Source organism: Megalobrama amblycephala, linkage group LG4, assembly GCF_018812025.1.
Source record: "Megalobrama amblycephala isolate DHTTF-2021 linkage group LG4, ASM1881202v1, whole genome shotgun sequence".
NCBI classification, from domain to species: domain Eukaryota; kingdom Metazoa; phylum Chordata; class Actinopteri; order Cypriniformes; family Xenocyprididae; genus Megalobrama; species Megalobrama amblycephala.
In genome coordinates, this window is record NC_063047.1 from 44,257,083 (window position 1) to 44,272,286 (window position 15,204).

The 15,204-nt window shown below is 36.0% G+C and overlaps 1 protein-coding gene across 1 annotated transcript in view; it reads right to left on the minus strand.

The window, feature by feature from the left end:
* Window positions 1–3,000: 3,000 nt before the first annotated feature.
* LOC125266186 overlaps window positions 3,001–15,204 on the minus strand; it is a 31,829-nt gene continuing 19,625 nt past the window's right edge. The window contains exon 2 of the mRNA XM_048186635.1: window positions 3,001–3,765. Within this exon, the coding sequence (XP_048042592.1) occupies window positions 3,149–3,765 (617 nt within the window). The 3' untranslated portion in view covers window positions 3,001–3,148. The remainder of the gene's footprint in view (window positions 3,766–15,204) is intronic.

Here is a 15,204-nt window from a genome sequence, read left to right on the forward strand (position 1 = left end):
AAATCAACTCCAGACCTCAGTCAGATACACTGTCAAGTATTCAGGTTAGGAAACAATCTCATGTCTTTATAAAAATCTTATCTTTTTCTAACAGTCAACTTCTGATACCCCGAACGGATTCTCACTCTACAACAATAAACAGACTGAGACAATACTATCAGAGTTTGAGGGCAGTCCTCATTCTCATTTTATTATTTCTTGCAAAGGCAAAAGCTAAATACACACTCTATGCCAGCTAAGCTGGAAGATCCATGGGCCAGATAAATAATTACATTTTAAAGCTTACCCTCTTCTCTAATCAGTATATGTTATTCTCTAAGAGAATCAGGTGTCTTCTTTGATCTTCTGAGGGTTGTGGTCTGGCGCCGACTTCCGCTTGCTTGTATGCTCTCTTCAACAGATCTTCTTCTACACACACTTAACAGCTGTTTTTATATTCAGTTTTGACACACATTAGCCCTATATTTATGCACATGTGGCTTCTACTTGCGTTAACATATTACATGTAAGCGTCAATTGCTATGTTATTTGTGTCTATTACCTTTTTTGTAAATACATTTCCTTTTTGCGTTAATAGCTTTAGCAATACACACATTTTTTATTGTACATCTTAGGATTTCTTAAAGGGGTGGTTCAATGCAATTTCACTTTTTTAACTTTAGTTAGTGTGTAATGTTGCTGCTTGAGCATAAACAGTATCTGCAAAATTACAGCGCTGAAAGTTCGAAGCAAACGGAGATATTGTCTTTTGAAGTTATGGCAGTTTATTGCCTACAAAAACGACCGGTTTGGACTACAACACGTTAGTGACATTATAAACCCTGCAAAACACCCCCCCGGAAACACGCAACAAAGTGGGTGAGGCCATGTGGCGCAGAAGAGTTGTGTACACCAGACGCGAGCGACTTGACGTGTCAAAAGATATAGAACCCATTATAATCAGTGATATTTTCTACACTGGATGCGGCGCTGAAGAAGCTTCCAGAATCTACACAAGTTCAATGCTGGATTTGCACAAAGGCTTTTAAGGCTTTTTAAGGCTGTAAGTACATTTTATTGTTTGTACATGTCTTTTAAACGTATAGTTCTGTTGCTATTTTTGGTTGTATCAAGGTCATATACAAAGACCAACTCGTTTTTGCTTCACTAACCAGTTAACTAAATTCTAGTGCATACTTCTCCAACAAACACCAACAAACTTCTATGTTCATAGACAAACAGTTGTTCATGCTATAAATTAAATGCTACTTTTACAAAAATGCTACTACTCAGTCATGTATTCAGCTACAGTAAAGCTTTAATCAGGATAAAATTGTATATTGAAAGCTAACAAACAGCAGTGACAGCATATCTAAACTCTGACACAAATACTAAATGAAATGCCATTGATAAACGTCCTTTAAAAGCCGCAATTGCGATTGACCCTCTTCATCTGGGTCTGATTCGGCTCAATTTGATACAGCAATATAGACGCTATTATTTACATTTTGACTGAAGCAATGGATGGTAAGGGGCGTGGCGTTTCCAGACGCTTCAGCGAATCACGATAGACTGGGCCAGCAACCAACCTGCTAATCAAACTGAGCACATTGCGTATTTTGGAGGGAGTGGCTTCATAAAAGCAGGAAGTCAAACGAGCCGTTCATATGACAGTGGAAACAGAGGTATAGAATAAAAGTAAAAAAATATATGAAAAATACAGCGTTTTCAAAAAAAAAAAAAACGAAGCATTAAGACATGTTAAACTGTGCCCCCAAAACACAATCAAGCCTAGAAAAAAAAACACTGAACCACCCCTTTAATTGCTAGACATTTATTTCCTATCTGTCTTCATTATCAGTTACACACAACAATGCTTCTGTCCCCCAGAACCCATGTTCATCTACACACATAATGCAACATTTGTCATCTTTACAGGATGTGATACTCTCGAGCCACAGCATGTGTTTTTGTGTCACATTTATGAAAACTTCATAGACCCCAGAGATTTTCCAAGTTCAACAATTTTGTACTTTATATTATATCTTTTCTTATCTTTTAAATCTTTATCAAATTTTTTGGAAGAGAACACTCCAATTCTCTTGACAGCATGTTTAAATAAATCAATCAATCAAGGTGACAGCCTCTATTTAAATGTTTATATTTCAAAAAACGAATTGGAGTAGAAATAATTTTAAAGTTATTAGACCTATTATTACATTATTATTATAAAAAAAATGTCCTTAATTGTAACATAAGTTTGTATACAATTCAGTTCATTTTATCCTACAATATTAATGTAGTAACAGCATTAGTTTTTTTCTTGAGAAAATTTGTCATCTACTGCACCTGATATACAATAATTTAAAAATAACTTCTAGCCTATCAAATTGAATTGCAAGTTTGTGAATTGAAATGCATATTGTGACATAATGATCTTACTCATCTTTTCATTATTGTTAATAATGGTTGCACTCTTAAATGTGCTTTGAAAATCACCAGCTGATAAAACCTGTGCTCCAGGGACAATATTCATATAACATCTCAGGCTAAATAATGTAGATCTTGACACAGAAAACATCATCAATAAAATTATTAAAATGTTTAGTCTCCTTCTGTTTTTTTTTTTTTTTTTTACAAGACACACGTATTATCATTATGTTTGCTGGTGCGCTGTGGCAAGCTGCATGCTTGAGTTTGAGCACTGATTATATTTAGGCAATTAAAGGCTCATTATTATGATTTATGGCTTATTCATATAAATGTGATTTGTTGACTAATAGCTTAAATGAACAACTACTAGTCGACTAAAAAAAACTTTAGTCAAGGACAGCTATAGTTGTGACTATATTTCAGTTTATTGTATAAGTACATAAAAATCTGTGAACACAAAATATACACTGGAAATGAAAGTACTGAAGTGAAAAGCAATAAACATACCTGCATTAGCAAATACAAATATATATATATATATATATATATATATATATATATATATATATTGAGAACAAGAGTCTCAACAATTATATAAACATAACATCTAAAAAAACAACAACATAATTTTATGTTTTCATTTAGTTAAAGTTGTAGTTTTATAGCTAAACATTAACACTAATGCTGTTAATATATATTCAGGATACTGTTTTTGTCTTCACAATTTCAAAGGTAACTACATGACTGAACATGACACTTCTGAACCCAGAAGAGATACACTGGTTTTTAGACCAGCTGAGACTCCACATCCCAGGAATTTTGCCTCCACCCCAGTCAGACCAATAGATACACCCGTGTCGAGTCCAAGTCCCACTTTCACACTAACTGGACCGGCTTTAGCTGATGCACTGCCGACTTCAGCCTGAGCCATTGCTCCTAATCCAGCCACACTGATTTCAACACCAGCTGAGACATTGGGGCCTTTGGCTTCTGCCTCAAGTATACTGTATTCAGCATGAGCTCGTCCAACTCCTGCTGCTACAGAGGCTCCAGCCCTGGGAAGTCTCTCTCCTGCTTCATCTTTATATTCCATATGTTTATATGTTTCCCTTTGAACATAGGTGCCTGTTACACTGGCATCTGCTTTTCTATCATATGTGTTAAATACATTTATGGCATCGAAGAGATCAACATTAGCTGATACAAGTTCCACACGTGGCCTGAATTCTTTATCCCATTCCGTTTTACACCATGTGTTGCATTCAAGTAATGTCTTATTTATGTCACTTGAAACTGTGAACTCTACTTTGGGTCGTCTTTCCTTTAGCACTTTGTAATAAATTTTACCAGGTTCTGAAAATAAAATAAATTAGCATGAATGCAGTGCAAATTAAGGGACAGACATAAAAACAAGCTTTATATGCAAACAAGCTTTATATATATATATAATGTCAGCTATAATGTAATATATGTATTACATTATAGCTGCCATTTTATTTACTTTAATGTTAGAACATCATGAAGTTGAATAAATATTTTTACTCAACCTTGCAAGCTGTTAGTTCTGTATTTGGTGTTATTTAGTCTAGGTCTAGGATATGTTTTGCCTACTCAGTCCTCTTAAGAGAGTGGCTCTAATTATTCCAAAAGGCCTCTATATCTTCTGCATCGTCATAATCTGTAATGCTTGTGTCTCTTGTGAATGGAGATGTCCAGAAGACATTTTCATAGAGTTGTGAAATATGGAGCTTTTAGGGTGTGAAGCTATTCTCTGTCTGACTGGCATGAGCACAAACTATTGTGTATCACTATCACATTCAAAAGTGTTCAACTCACAAGATTTTAGATCAGCTTTAGACCTGCAAACAATGACAGCAGAAGACAAAGCAATAGTCCTCTTTTGAAATGGACTTCAGGGAAGAGTTCCCCTTGATTTAAATTTTGGAATTAATGAATGCTGCCCAAGCCATGGGTCAGGATTGGAAGAGCTGAACAGATTGATTAACGCAAAATCTAACAAATGGTTGCGCAGCTTGCATTAATGTCTTACTGCAACACTTTTTAAGAAAAAAAAAAGAGCTAATAAAAATTCATGTGTTCAAATAAAATAAACCAAAATGTGTTGTCCTGCTGCTGTATTGTAGTGAATTACTTTATAAAGTGAGCAGTGATGGATCGACAAGGACTCAGTAATGCATCCATGAGGGTCCGTGCACCTTCGGATAATTTGTTTTTTTGTTTTTGTCTTCTAAACGGAAAAACGAAGAAAACATTTATTTATCACATAATCCGCCAAGTGGAAAAACAATAAAACCAAAATGGATAAACAGCTTGATTATTCTCATGGGGAGGGTCGAATATGTGATAAATGAATGCTTTCTTGTTTTTCCGTTTAGAAGACAAAAAGGAGAAGACAAATTATCCGAAGGTACACAGACCCATGAGTCACCATGGAAACAGACACTAAGAAACAGTATACCGCACTACTTCCTCCTTCTTCTTTTGTTTAATGGCGATTCCCTTTCGAAAGGGAACTTCTACTCTGCGTTTGCAAAAACGCTATGGGGAACGTCACGTGATCCGATGTCTGAAAGACAACTATCCAACAATTCCAATCCCTATTGGCCGGCGACAGCCTATGACATAATATGGCGCGACCCGGAGTATAAAGGAGCGCCTGGAGAAACAGTCAGCTTCTTATCGTCTTTCAGGTCTGTTCTGTCTGATTGAAATGGCTACGTCAACTCCAGTAAGGGATTCTTTAATATGCCTTACAAATGTTCAAGAGAGTGTGTTCATCCGCGTCCCAGGGTTTGACACTTGATATACACATATTTATATATATATGTGTGTGTGTGTATATAAAGATATCATGCTCAGATGCTTCTGATGGTCAGACTGATGGCTGGGCCCATAGTAATTATTTCTGTCAGCCCGCTGTTTCTGTTTGATAGTAAGAGGATCTTTTAGGCTTAAAAGAACCTTAGATTCCATCCTTTCATGTAAAAAGGAGCATTAGGAGTCTTCGGTCTTTGAGCCGCAGGAGGGTCTATATTTTATGTGTTTTAAAAATATAACATTGTTTTCCTGTATGGTTTTTCTGAGCATGTAGTCAGAAAAAGTAGGGGTTTTCTAGGCAAACTGAAGTTGACAGACAGGCTAGAATATATATTGTGCAGGCCACAAAATGGCCGCCTCTTAGCCACCTGTTGTTTAGAATAGCTTCTCATCTGCTGTTTTCTAGAGTAGTTTGAGTTAGCATTTGTCACTTCAATATGTATGTTCAATTAGGCCTTAATGGACTGCCTGACATTGTTTGCTTGTGAGCTTTCTTTCTCTTATCCATGAGATTTGGAGGTGAAGCCCGGGCTTCACTAGGCTTGTGGCCCTGTAAGAAGGCCCGTAGCTTAGCGGTCAGGCTAGAGCTAGGTTAGGCATGTTATTTACATAACCCTATGTATACTATCCCTTATCAGGTTGTATAGTTCCTAGTTCTGGCCTCTTCCCAAGGGAGTTGTTAGGCCGTATGCCATTATCCCCTTGCTTATGTAGGCGCAATTGTGAGATTAACAGCTAGGTTGTAGACTGTTTTGACTCCCTGATGCTGTCTCTCAGGTGGTAGGCCCTTATCTTTGCGTAGATAAGTTATGCAGGTATTGATAAGCCCCACTTCCTAGAACTTTCATGAAAATAAAGGAAATTAATTTACTCTGAGCCACTTGATATCTGTATTTATCAAGTTTGAGTTGACGATGTTTTTTTAGCTTTCGTCCTCTAAGGCTTAGAACAGATTTGAGGATCTGTATGAGATTGTTTTTCCTTTTAAACAGCATGTATATCAAAGTTTTGTGTTTTGCTTTGAGTTCTAGACTTTTGTCCTACATTTATATGTGAGCTTACTTATGCTGCCACAGGTTAGCACCTGTTCTCATATTAATAGGCCCTTTTTGCTGTAAAGCGGCCTCTATTTGAAAGGATGGTGACTATATATTCCCCATTTAAAGGTGCCCTAAATTCAAAAATTGAATTTACCTCAGCATAGTTAAATAACAAGAGTTCATTACATGGAAAAGACATACATTGAGTCTCAAACTCCATTGTTTCCTCCTTCTTATATAAATCTCATTTGTTTAAACGACCTCCGAAGAACAGGCAAATCTCAACATAACACAGACTGTTACGTAACAATATTTGCATAATGCCAGCGAACATCTTGTAAAGATCCATTTGAGGGTTATATTAGCTGTGTGAACTTTGTAAATGCGCTGTAATATAGTCAACAGCTCATGTGGCAGGGAGCACGCAAATTAAAGGGGCGGCGCTGCCTAAATCAGTGCATTGTTAATGATGCCCCAAAATAGGCAGTTAAAAAAATTAATTTAAAAAAATCTATGGGGTATTTTGAGCTGAAACTTCACAGACACATTCACATGTGTCACTGAGTGCATCACCTGTTGGATTGCATACACAGGGTAGTTAGAGCCACTTTTTGAGGAAAGTTGGTATCTATTTTAGCTCCCTGGTGATCTTGTTAGCGGTTATATTGCATATAACTCGGATTGTAGGCTTTATTATATGTAGCCTCCTTCTAGTTAGCAGTTGTTTTCTACAATGCTGTTTAACTAATAATAGTTTGCTCACATATGTACACTGCCACAGGCCCTGCCACGTGTCTGTTTGAGGTAGTAGGCCTTATAGCCTCCCTTACACCATGTTGACTTTGTTTGGTTCCCTTCACATGTTACATAGTCACATGTTTAGGGTACATTGCCTGTTGGAATGTGTAGCCTAGTGCAGGTTGCAGTTAGCTTCCCATAGTTATGTTGGGTTAGAGCTGGTTCCCTGTAGCTTGGTCCCCTTTTTAAATTCACGAGCTGGAGCCACGTGTCATTGCAGGATAGGAAAGATGGCGCCACTGCGTTTGGCTGGCCGTCTACATCTGCCTTGTGTTTTATCGTTATTGTTAAATTTGTCACACTTTGCACAGAATGTGTCACCATTGTTAGTATATGATCGCCAGACTCTTCTGAATATAAGGAATTATTTTGTTAAACCTTCAATCTGTGGCTTTAGTGGACAGTCTAAGATGCCACCGCCATTCCTGTCATCTGTACCTTCGTACCTGTGGCGTGTGCCCTGCCTGTTACCTGCCATTAATCACTACCGAAAGCGCAGCAGAAGGCGCTGCAGAAGGCGCTGCAGAAGAAGCAGTAGACTTGTCAGATTAAGAAGAGCCTACCTGACCCTGTCCTCGGCATCTGATCCTCGTTGCCTCAAGGAGCTCTCTCAAGAGTATGACGGCTACGTCGTTAAGTGTTCCTCGGAATACTGTTATCGGTGGCTTCGACCCGTTGTCCCCGATGCTGAGTACACAACTGCCTGTCGACGGCCCGTGAGGATTTACAAACGGCATCCCATAAAGGAGAACCATCGCCCGATTGCACGCATCTCCCAGCAGTCTGGTCTCAACATATTACGAGTTGCTTTGATCAACGCCAGATCGCTTACAAACAAAACTTTTATTTTAAAGGACTTTTTTATTTCTCACTCATTGGATTTTCTTTTGTTGACGGAAACCTGGGCTAAACCAGGTGACAACAGCATCTTCACGGAGCTCCTCCCACCTCGGTGCTGTTTTTTCAGCTCCCCACGTGCATCTGGGCGCAGAGGAGGCGTGGCTACTGTCTTCAAAGACAATTATAAGTGCCGACTTTTATCTATAAATAATTATTCTTGTTTTGAACTGCAGTTATTTTTGAGTTTACACGCCCTGTGTTGTGTGCTGTTGTTTACCGTCCTCCTAAATACAACAAGAATTTTATCCAAGAGTTTTCTGAGTTTTTAGCTGATGTTGTCCCTAAACATGATCAACTTTTGATTTGTGGTGATTTTAACATCCATGTTTGCTGTCCGTTTGATCAGCTGGCCACTGATTTTAAATGACTTTTGTCGTCTTTTGATTTATTCCAACTAATGGATCGACCCACACATCTTATTGGTCACACTTTGGACCTTATTATTTCTCATGGACTCTCTATTTCCCTTACTGAAATATCTGAGACTGCCATCTCAGATCACTTCCCTATTATTTTTTAATTTCCAATTTTGTCATCAACAGCCAATAGGTCTCTTGTTTCTCCATGTTATCGTTGCATTTACACCTCCTCAACAGCTGAAGTGTTTACTGCTGCTTTTATGGACTCTAAACTTTATGCCCTCAGTGAATCTGTCTCTCCTGCATGCCCTGATGACCTTTTTCATCCTTTTATTCCACTTGTTCTGAAATCTTGGACTCTACTGCCCCTTATAAGCACAGATCTCCTAAGTTAAGAGTAGATCCCTGGATGAACGATGTCACCAGAGACCTTAGGCAGCTCTGTAGAAAGGCATAGTACAGATGGAAGAAGGACAAATTACATGTGTCATTGGAAATATTAAGGAGATGTCTTTCTGATTATCAAAGGGCTGTGAAGGAGGCAAAGTCTAAATATTTGTCAAATATTATCACCAATAGTGGCCATTGTCCCAGGGTGTTGTTTAACACAATTAATTCTGTTGTGAACCCACATACCTGTTCTCCAACTGATGCCTCAGTCTCCTGTTGTGAGAATTTCCTTCACTTTTTTATTAATAAAGTGGAGTCTGAGAGAGAATTATAGGGTACTATGTGTCAAAAATGATTGATTTATGGCCCCTCATAAAAATATTTCCCCCCCCCCCCCCCCCCCCCCCCTCCCTCCCTCCCACCGGACTGGACACCTGTTTGGACACCTGTTTTGGCCACCTGTTTTTGTCCTCCCCCACTACCCCACTACCCCTCCCTACTACCCCCACTAAGGAATTTATGACTGTGTTTTGGACTTTGTGTGTTTTTGAAGTGAAAATGTTTGAAAACGATGCTTAAAGTTTTAAAATGTAAAACAGTGCATCGGGGTGACAGACATGGGTTTTTAAGGGATGTTTTTATTAAAGAAAGTTATTTCACATATTTAAATGTTTTTAAAAGACATTAATGAATTGTACAATTAAAACACAAAGACAATTTAAAAAAGTTCAGATCTTCTGAGACAAAAGTATAAAACAAGTGCACTAAGTAACATTAAGCACATTAAGTATATCAAGCAATAGCTGTTAAAATACAAATGGGTTTTTCAAGCAAAAACATTTCTAACATTTACTGTTAATGTTTTTAACAATAAATAATTCTTACACCGATCCGTGAAACACGTCCTATCTCATCCCTGACAAATTCAGAATGAAGGCAGAATGGCCTGTGAAGACACTCACAAGTCTCCGCCCCCTAACACGCCTCCAAACATCAACGTCATCCGCCCCTAACAGGCCCACCTCAACACCGAAAGATAGAATGTGTATATTTAAAAAGCCCAGTTAAATAATTAAACACAAGATTTTAACAAAAAGTGTCAAACAAACAATTGCATTAGCATTAAGTATATTAAACGGACACCTGTTTTGGCCACCTGTTTTTGTCCTCCCCCACTACCCCTCCACCCCTCCCTACTACCCCCACTAAGGAATTTATGACTGTGTTTTGGACTTTGTGTGTTTTTGAAGTGAAAATGTTTGAAAACGATCAAAAAGTATTCAAAAATGGTGCTTAAAACTTTAAAATGTAAAACAGTGTATCGGGGTGACAGACATGGGTTTTAAGGGATGTTTTTATTAAAGAAAGTTTTTTTTTTTTTTTTTTCACATATTTGAATGTTTTTAAAAAGACATTAACGAATTGTACAAACACAAAGACAATTTAAAATGTTGTTAGATTTTCTGAAACAAAAGTATCAAACAAACACATTAACATTAAGTGTATTAAACAATAGTTGTTAAAAGACAAATGGGGTTTTCAAGCAAAACATTTCTAACATTTACTGTTAACGTTTTAGCAAAAAATAATTCTTACACTGATCCGTGAAACATGTCCTTTCTCATCAATGGCAAATTCAGAATAAAGGCAGAACGGCCTGTGAAAACGCTCACAAGTCTCCGCCCCTAACACGCCTCCAAACATCGACGTCATCCGCCCCTAACAGGCCCACCTCAACACCGAAACATAGAATGTGTATATTTAAAAAGCCCAGTTAAATAATTAAACACAAGATTTTAACAAAAAGTATCAAACAAACGCATTAGCATTAAGTATATTAAACAATAGGTGTTAAAAGACAAATGTTTTTTTAAAAAGCAAAAACATTTCTAACACTGCAATTTACTGTTAACGTTTTAGCAATAAATAATTCTTACACTGCACCATGAAAGACATCCTATCTCTTCGTTGTCAAATACAGAATGAAGTCAGAATGTCCTGTGAAATCGGTCCCAAGTCTCCGCCCCTAACACGCCCCCAACACCGGACACCGGAGGGATAGATGAGAGCAGAGATGCACATTTAAATGGGAATAAAATAAAATAACGCTTATAAATAATGATGTTTTACATCATTACAGAATGAAGTCAGAATGTCCTGTGAAATCGGTCCCAAGTCTCCGCCCCTAACACGCCCCCCAACACCGGAGGGATAGATGAGAGCAGAGATGCACATTTAAATGGGAATAAAATAAAATAACGCTTATAAATAATGATGTTTTAACATTCTTTAGTTCATTAACTCATTAACTGTTTAATTTATTTTGAGTTCATTAATTGATTTATTCACTCTTTGATAGCATCATCTACCTCTCCCACTGGGGGAAATTTATATATGGAGTAAAGTATATTGAAACTGTTTAAAACTATGTGCTTTAAAATTTAAAAACATGAAACGTGGGAGGTAAACATTTTTTTCACGCACATGTAACATTTTCACATCATTCAACTTTAAAGTGATGCGGTTTGTTAAAGACAAAAAACATAGGCTAGCATTCAGGCATAGTAAAATGTTATCAGAAAAGGTCAAATGTGTGTATATATATATATATATATATATATATATATATATATATATATATATATATATATATATATATATAGTAAAACATTATGCTTTAAAATTTTAAAATGTGAAAGAATGTATTGGATGACAGTGACAGACATTAGGGAGTCAAGGAATGTTTTTATTAAAGAAAGTTTTGTTTCCACATACATCTGTATAGTTTTTATTTTGAAGACATAAAAATAAAGTGTACCGTTTAAAACACAAAGGCTTAAAAGATATTTTAAAGAGGTACCAGAAAAAGTAAAAACAAGTTAGAGAAAGCATTTCAATGGCATTAAAAACCAAAAAGTCAATGTTCAAACATTTAAAACATTTTCAGAAAAAAAGTAAAACGAGTCAGAAAAAGCCTTTTCATCACATGAAAAACATTAAAGTCAATGTCCAATCATTTAAAAATGTAAAACAAGTTTTCCAAACACAGTTTTAAAAACGGTAAAAACAAAAGTCAGACATTTTAAAACGTTATCAGAAAAAGTGCTTTGAACTTTTAACAAAGGTAAAACAAGTTAGAGATCGTTTTTCACATACATTTGAAGAAAGCTTCTTTCACAATAACAAACATTTCACATAGGGTCTACAACTTTAATAACTTTTAAAAAGATGTATATTGTTAAAACCCAAAGGCCTATCCAGAGCTTTTTAAGCATTATCAGAAAAATGTAAAACAAGTTAGAGAATGTCTTTCACACAAGATAACAGAAAAATAACAGGGTAAAATATCAAACACGTGCATTAGCATTAAAACTATCAAGCAACAGTTGTTAAAAAGATGAATAGTTTTAAGCAAAACATTTTAACACTGCAATTTGCTGCTAAGGTTTTGTTTAGTTTTTAACAAAAATAACTCTTACACTGCTCCATGCAATACATCTTCACTCACCAGCGATAAAAGTAGAATGAGAATAGATCGGCATGTGAAGCCGCTCCCAAGTCTCCGCCCCCTAACACGCCCCCCAACACTGGAGGATAGACATGTGCAGAGGTGTATATTTAAATGGTAGTAAAATAATTAAACAAAATAATGTTTGTGAATAAAGTTTTAACATTTTTTTTTTTATCCATTAACTTATTGATTTATTCTTTCTTTGATAGCATCCTCTCCCACTGGGGGGGGAATTTATATGTGTTCCACCATTTGAGAATGTGTTTTTGGAGTAAAGTATATTGAAAACTATATGCTTTAAACTTTAAAAACACAAAACATTTTTTCACGCACATGTAACACGTTCACATACAACTTTAAAATGATACGGATCGTTGAAAACTAAAACGTAGTATTCAGACACAGTAAAATGTTATCAGAAAAGGTTTCTGAAAACCATGTAAAACATTATGCTTTAAAATGTAAAAATATGAAACAAGGTTTTGAGGTTAAACAATGCAATCAAGGGTTGTTTTATTAAAACTCTTTTCATATATACATTTGAAGGGTGTTTTCCCCCCAGAAACAACATTACAAATGTTAAAAACAACAACAAAAGCCAAAACAAAAAGTTTTTTTTCACATGATGTTCAACAATCTCAAAAGAGGTCAACAGTGCTTCTAAAACAATGTCTCAAACATGCTGTAACGCAAAGTTAAAATGTTGCGTAGTCCAAAGAGAAAAACAGTGTTATACCGGACGAAAAGATGCACGAGAGAGAGAGAGAGCTGTCATAATTTCCCCACGCCCCCGGGTTTAATAGGCTAATATAGCTAAACTTAAACGTCCGCATACATGAAGTGAGAACAAATATACAAATAAACATTAACATAACATAACAACATAACATAACATAACATAACATAACATAACATAACATAACATAACATAACATAACATAACATAACATAACATAACATAACATAACATAACACACAACAGTGGTTAAAATATGTCCAATAAGAAGTTTTCCCATTTTTAACATTTAACAGTGGCTTAATCTGTCCCGTTTCAGACGTCATCACTCGCAAATGACAAACATTTGAAAGAGGATTTTGTGTAAAGCTGCACGAACATCCAAAGGAAAGACATAGCCCACAACAAACAAAATAGCCTAATGAAATATACAAAATAACATTTAAAAATATGATTTTTGTTCATTTTAGTTAATTTAGTTATATTTACTCTTAGATCTTTTCAAGCCTAATACTTTCAAGGCTCTCCCCCCTCTACAACAACAACAACAACAACAACAACAACAACACACACACACACACACACACACACACACACACACACACACACACAGTTGAACGTCTAAACTTTTACGACATCACGAGTGATTGTATCATGCTGTTAGATAACGAGAAAGGTTGTCTGGTCGGGACGTAGAATCAGTAACGCGTGGATATTAGCTCTTCAAAGACTGTAAAACATCTAAGGATGTTTCGGGGTATTTTACAATAGCTCTGGTGAATCTGGAAGAGTCTGACATTGTGAACTTTGTTTGGCTTTGTAAACCTAAGGATTAATACAGGTCGATTAGGACATTTTTTCCAAGTCATCTCAATGGCAAAATGTGTCCCAATCACCCCGAATTCATATTGCGTAGGTTTTCTCTACAAGAAATTGATGAAAACAGTAACATTACTGCAGCTTTTAGTTGATCAAGTACTGTTATTTTACTGAAACAAGACAAAAAGAATGTTTCATTTACCCCCAACAGTTATTTTTCCCAGTTAGCCATAGGCCTATAGTTATTCCTTTTATTTTTCAGACCTAAAATGTTGATCACTACAGGCATAGTTCAAACATGCAATACTCAAGAAAGCTAATTTTGGTGTAATCTTTGTGAGCTCTCACCCAGAACAGAAAACTTTGTATTAGGTGTTCTAGACAAAAGCTTCATACTAACAGAAAATATTATGTAAGTTAAACTGTGAGTGTACTTTAACGTTATACAATATTTTCAATACGAATATTATGGTTTCATGTTGCTTTAAAGATTTTTGTTTGTTATTTGCTAATACTTTTTCAACTAACACTTCAACATCCAGCCCAAGATGTACAGTATGAGCTAAGGATCTTAAAAGGCTGTTAATCTTAAAAGGCTAAGGCTGTTAAAAGGCATCCACACTCTGGTAAAATCATTAGTTCAAATTTAAAAAATTGTGTTTGCACAAAACTAAATTCAAGAGATGAGTTTACTACAAAAGTGTGTATAAGGCATATAGGACGACACAAATTAAAGAGATGTATGAGCTAAGGATCTTATTTGGCCATAAATAAACATGTAATGGGATGTTCAAAGTGACACAATATACAGTTAGATATTCTCCTACTTCATATGTCTGCAAATAGTTGTGCCAAAATCTTTGAAAAGTGCCAGTTAGCTATAAATAATACAGAAATCCTCTCTCCTGGTCTATTGCGAAAGTTTGGTGATTTGTAAATGAATTTTTTCCCCCACTAATCGCTGATGTTGTTTACATTTTGTTTCTTTGTTGTTTTATTTATTTATTTATCTATTTTTTAACATTTGTACAGTTTGTAAAGACTGCTCTCTAAGCATGGTCAAACATGTTCACAGGAGTTCATGAAAACATAAATACAGCATAAAGAGAATTAAATGACCACCTTTCTACATGACACTGCTTAAGACTAAACAGATGACATTTCTTTTAGGTCATCTTTCTGGTATGTCTTCGATGTGGGATCACAAGACACGACGCCCCAACAACAAAAAAAAAAGCGAGTCTTGCTGTTTTTCTGTTACCTAATACAACTATTACACTTCAGGTTTTTCTACTATTACACTTAAAGCTGAGCATTTCACTGTTCTTTTGTGTATGTCTCTAAACATCCATTAAGTAAATTAATTACAGTTGAAAAGAAGTCATTTTAGGTAAAAGGTGG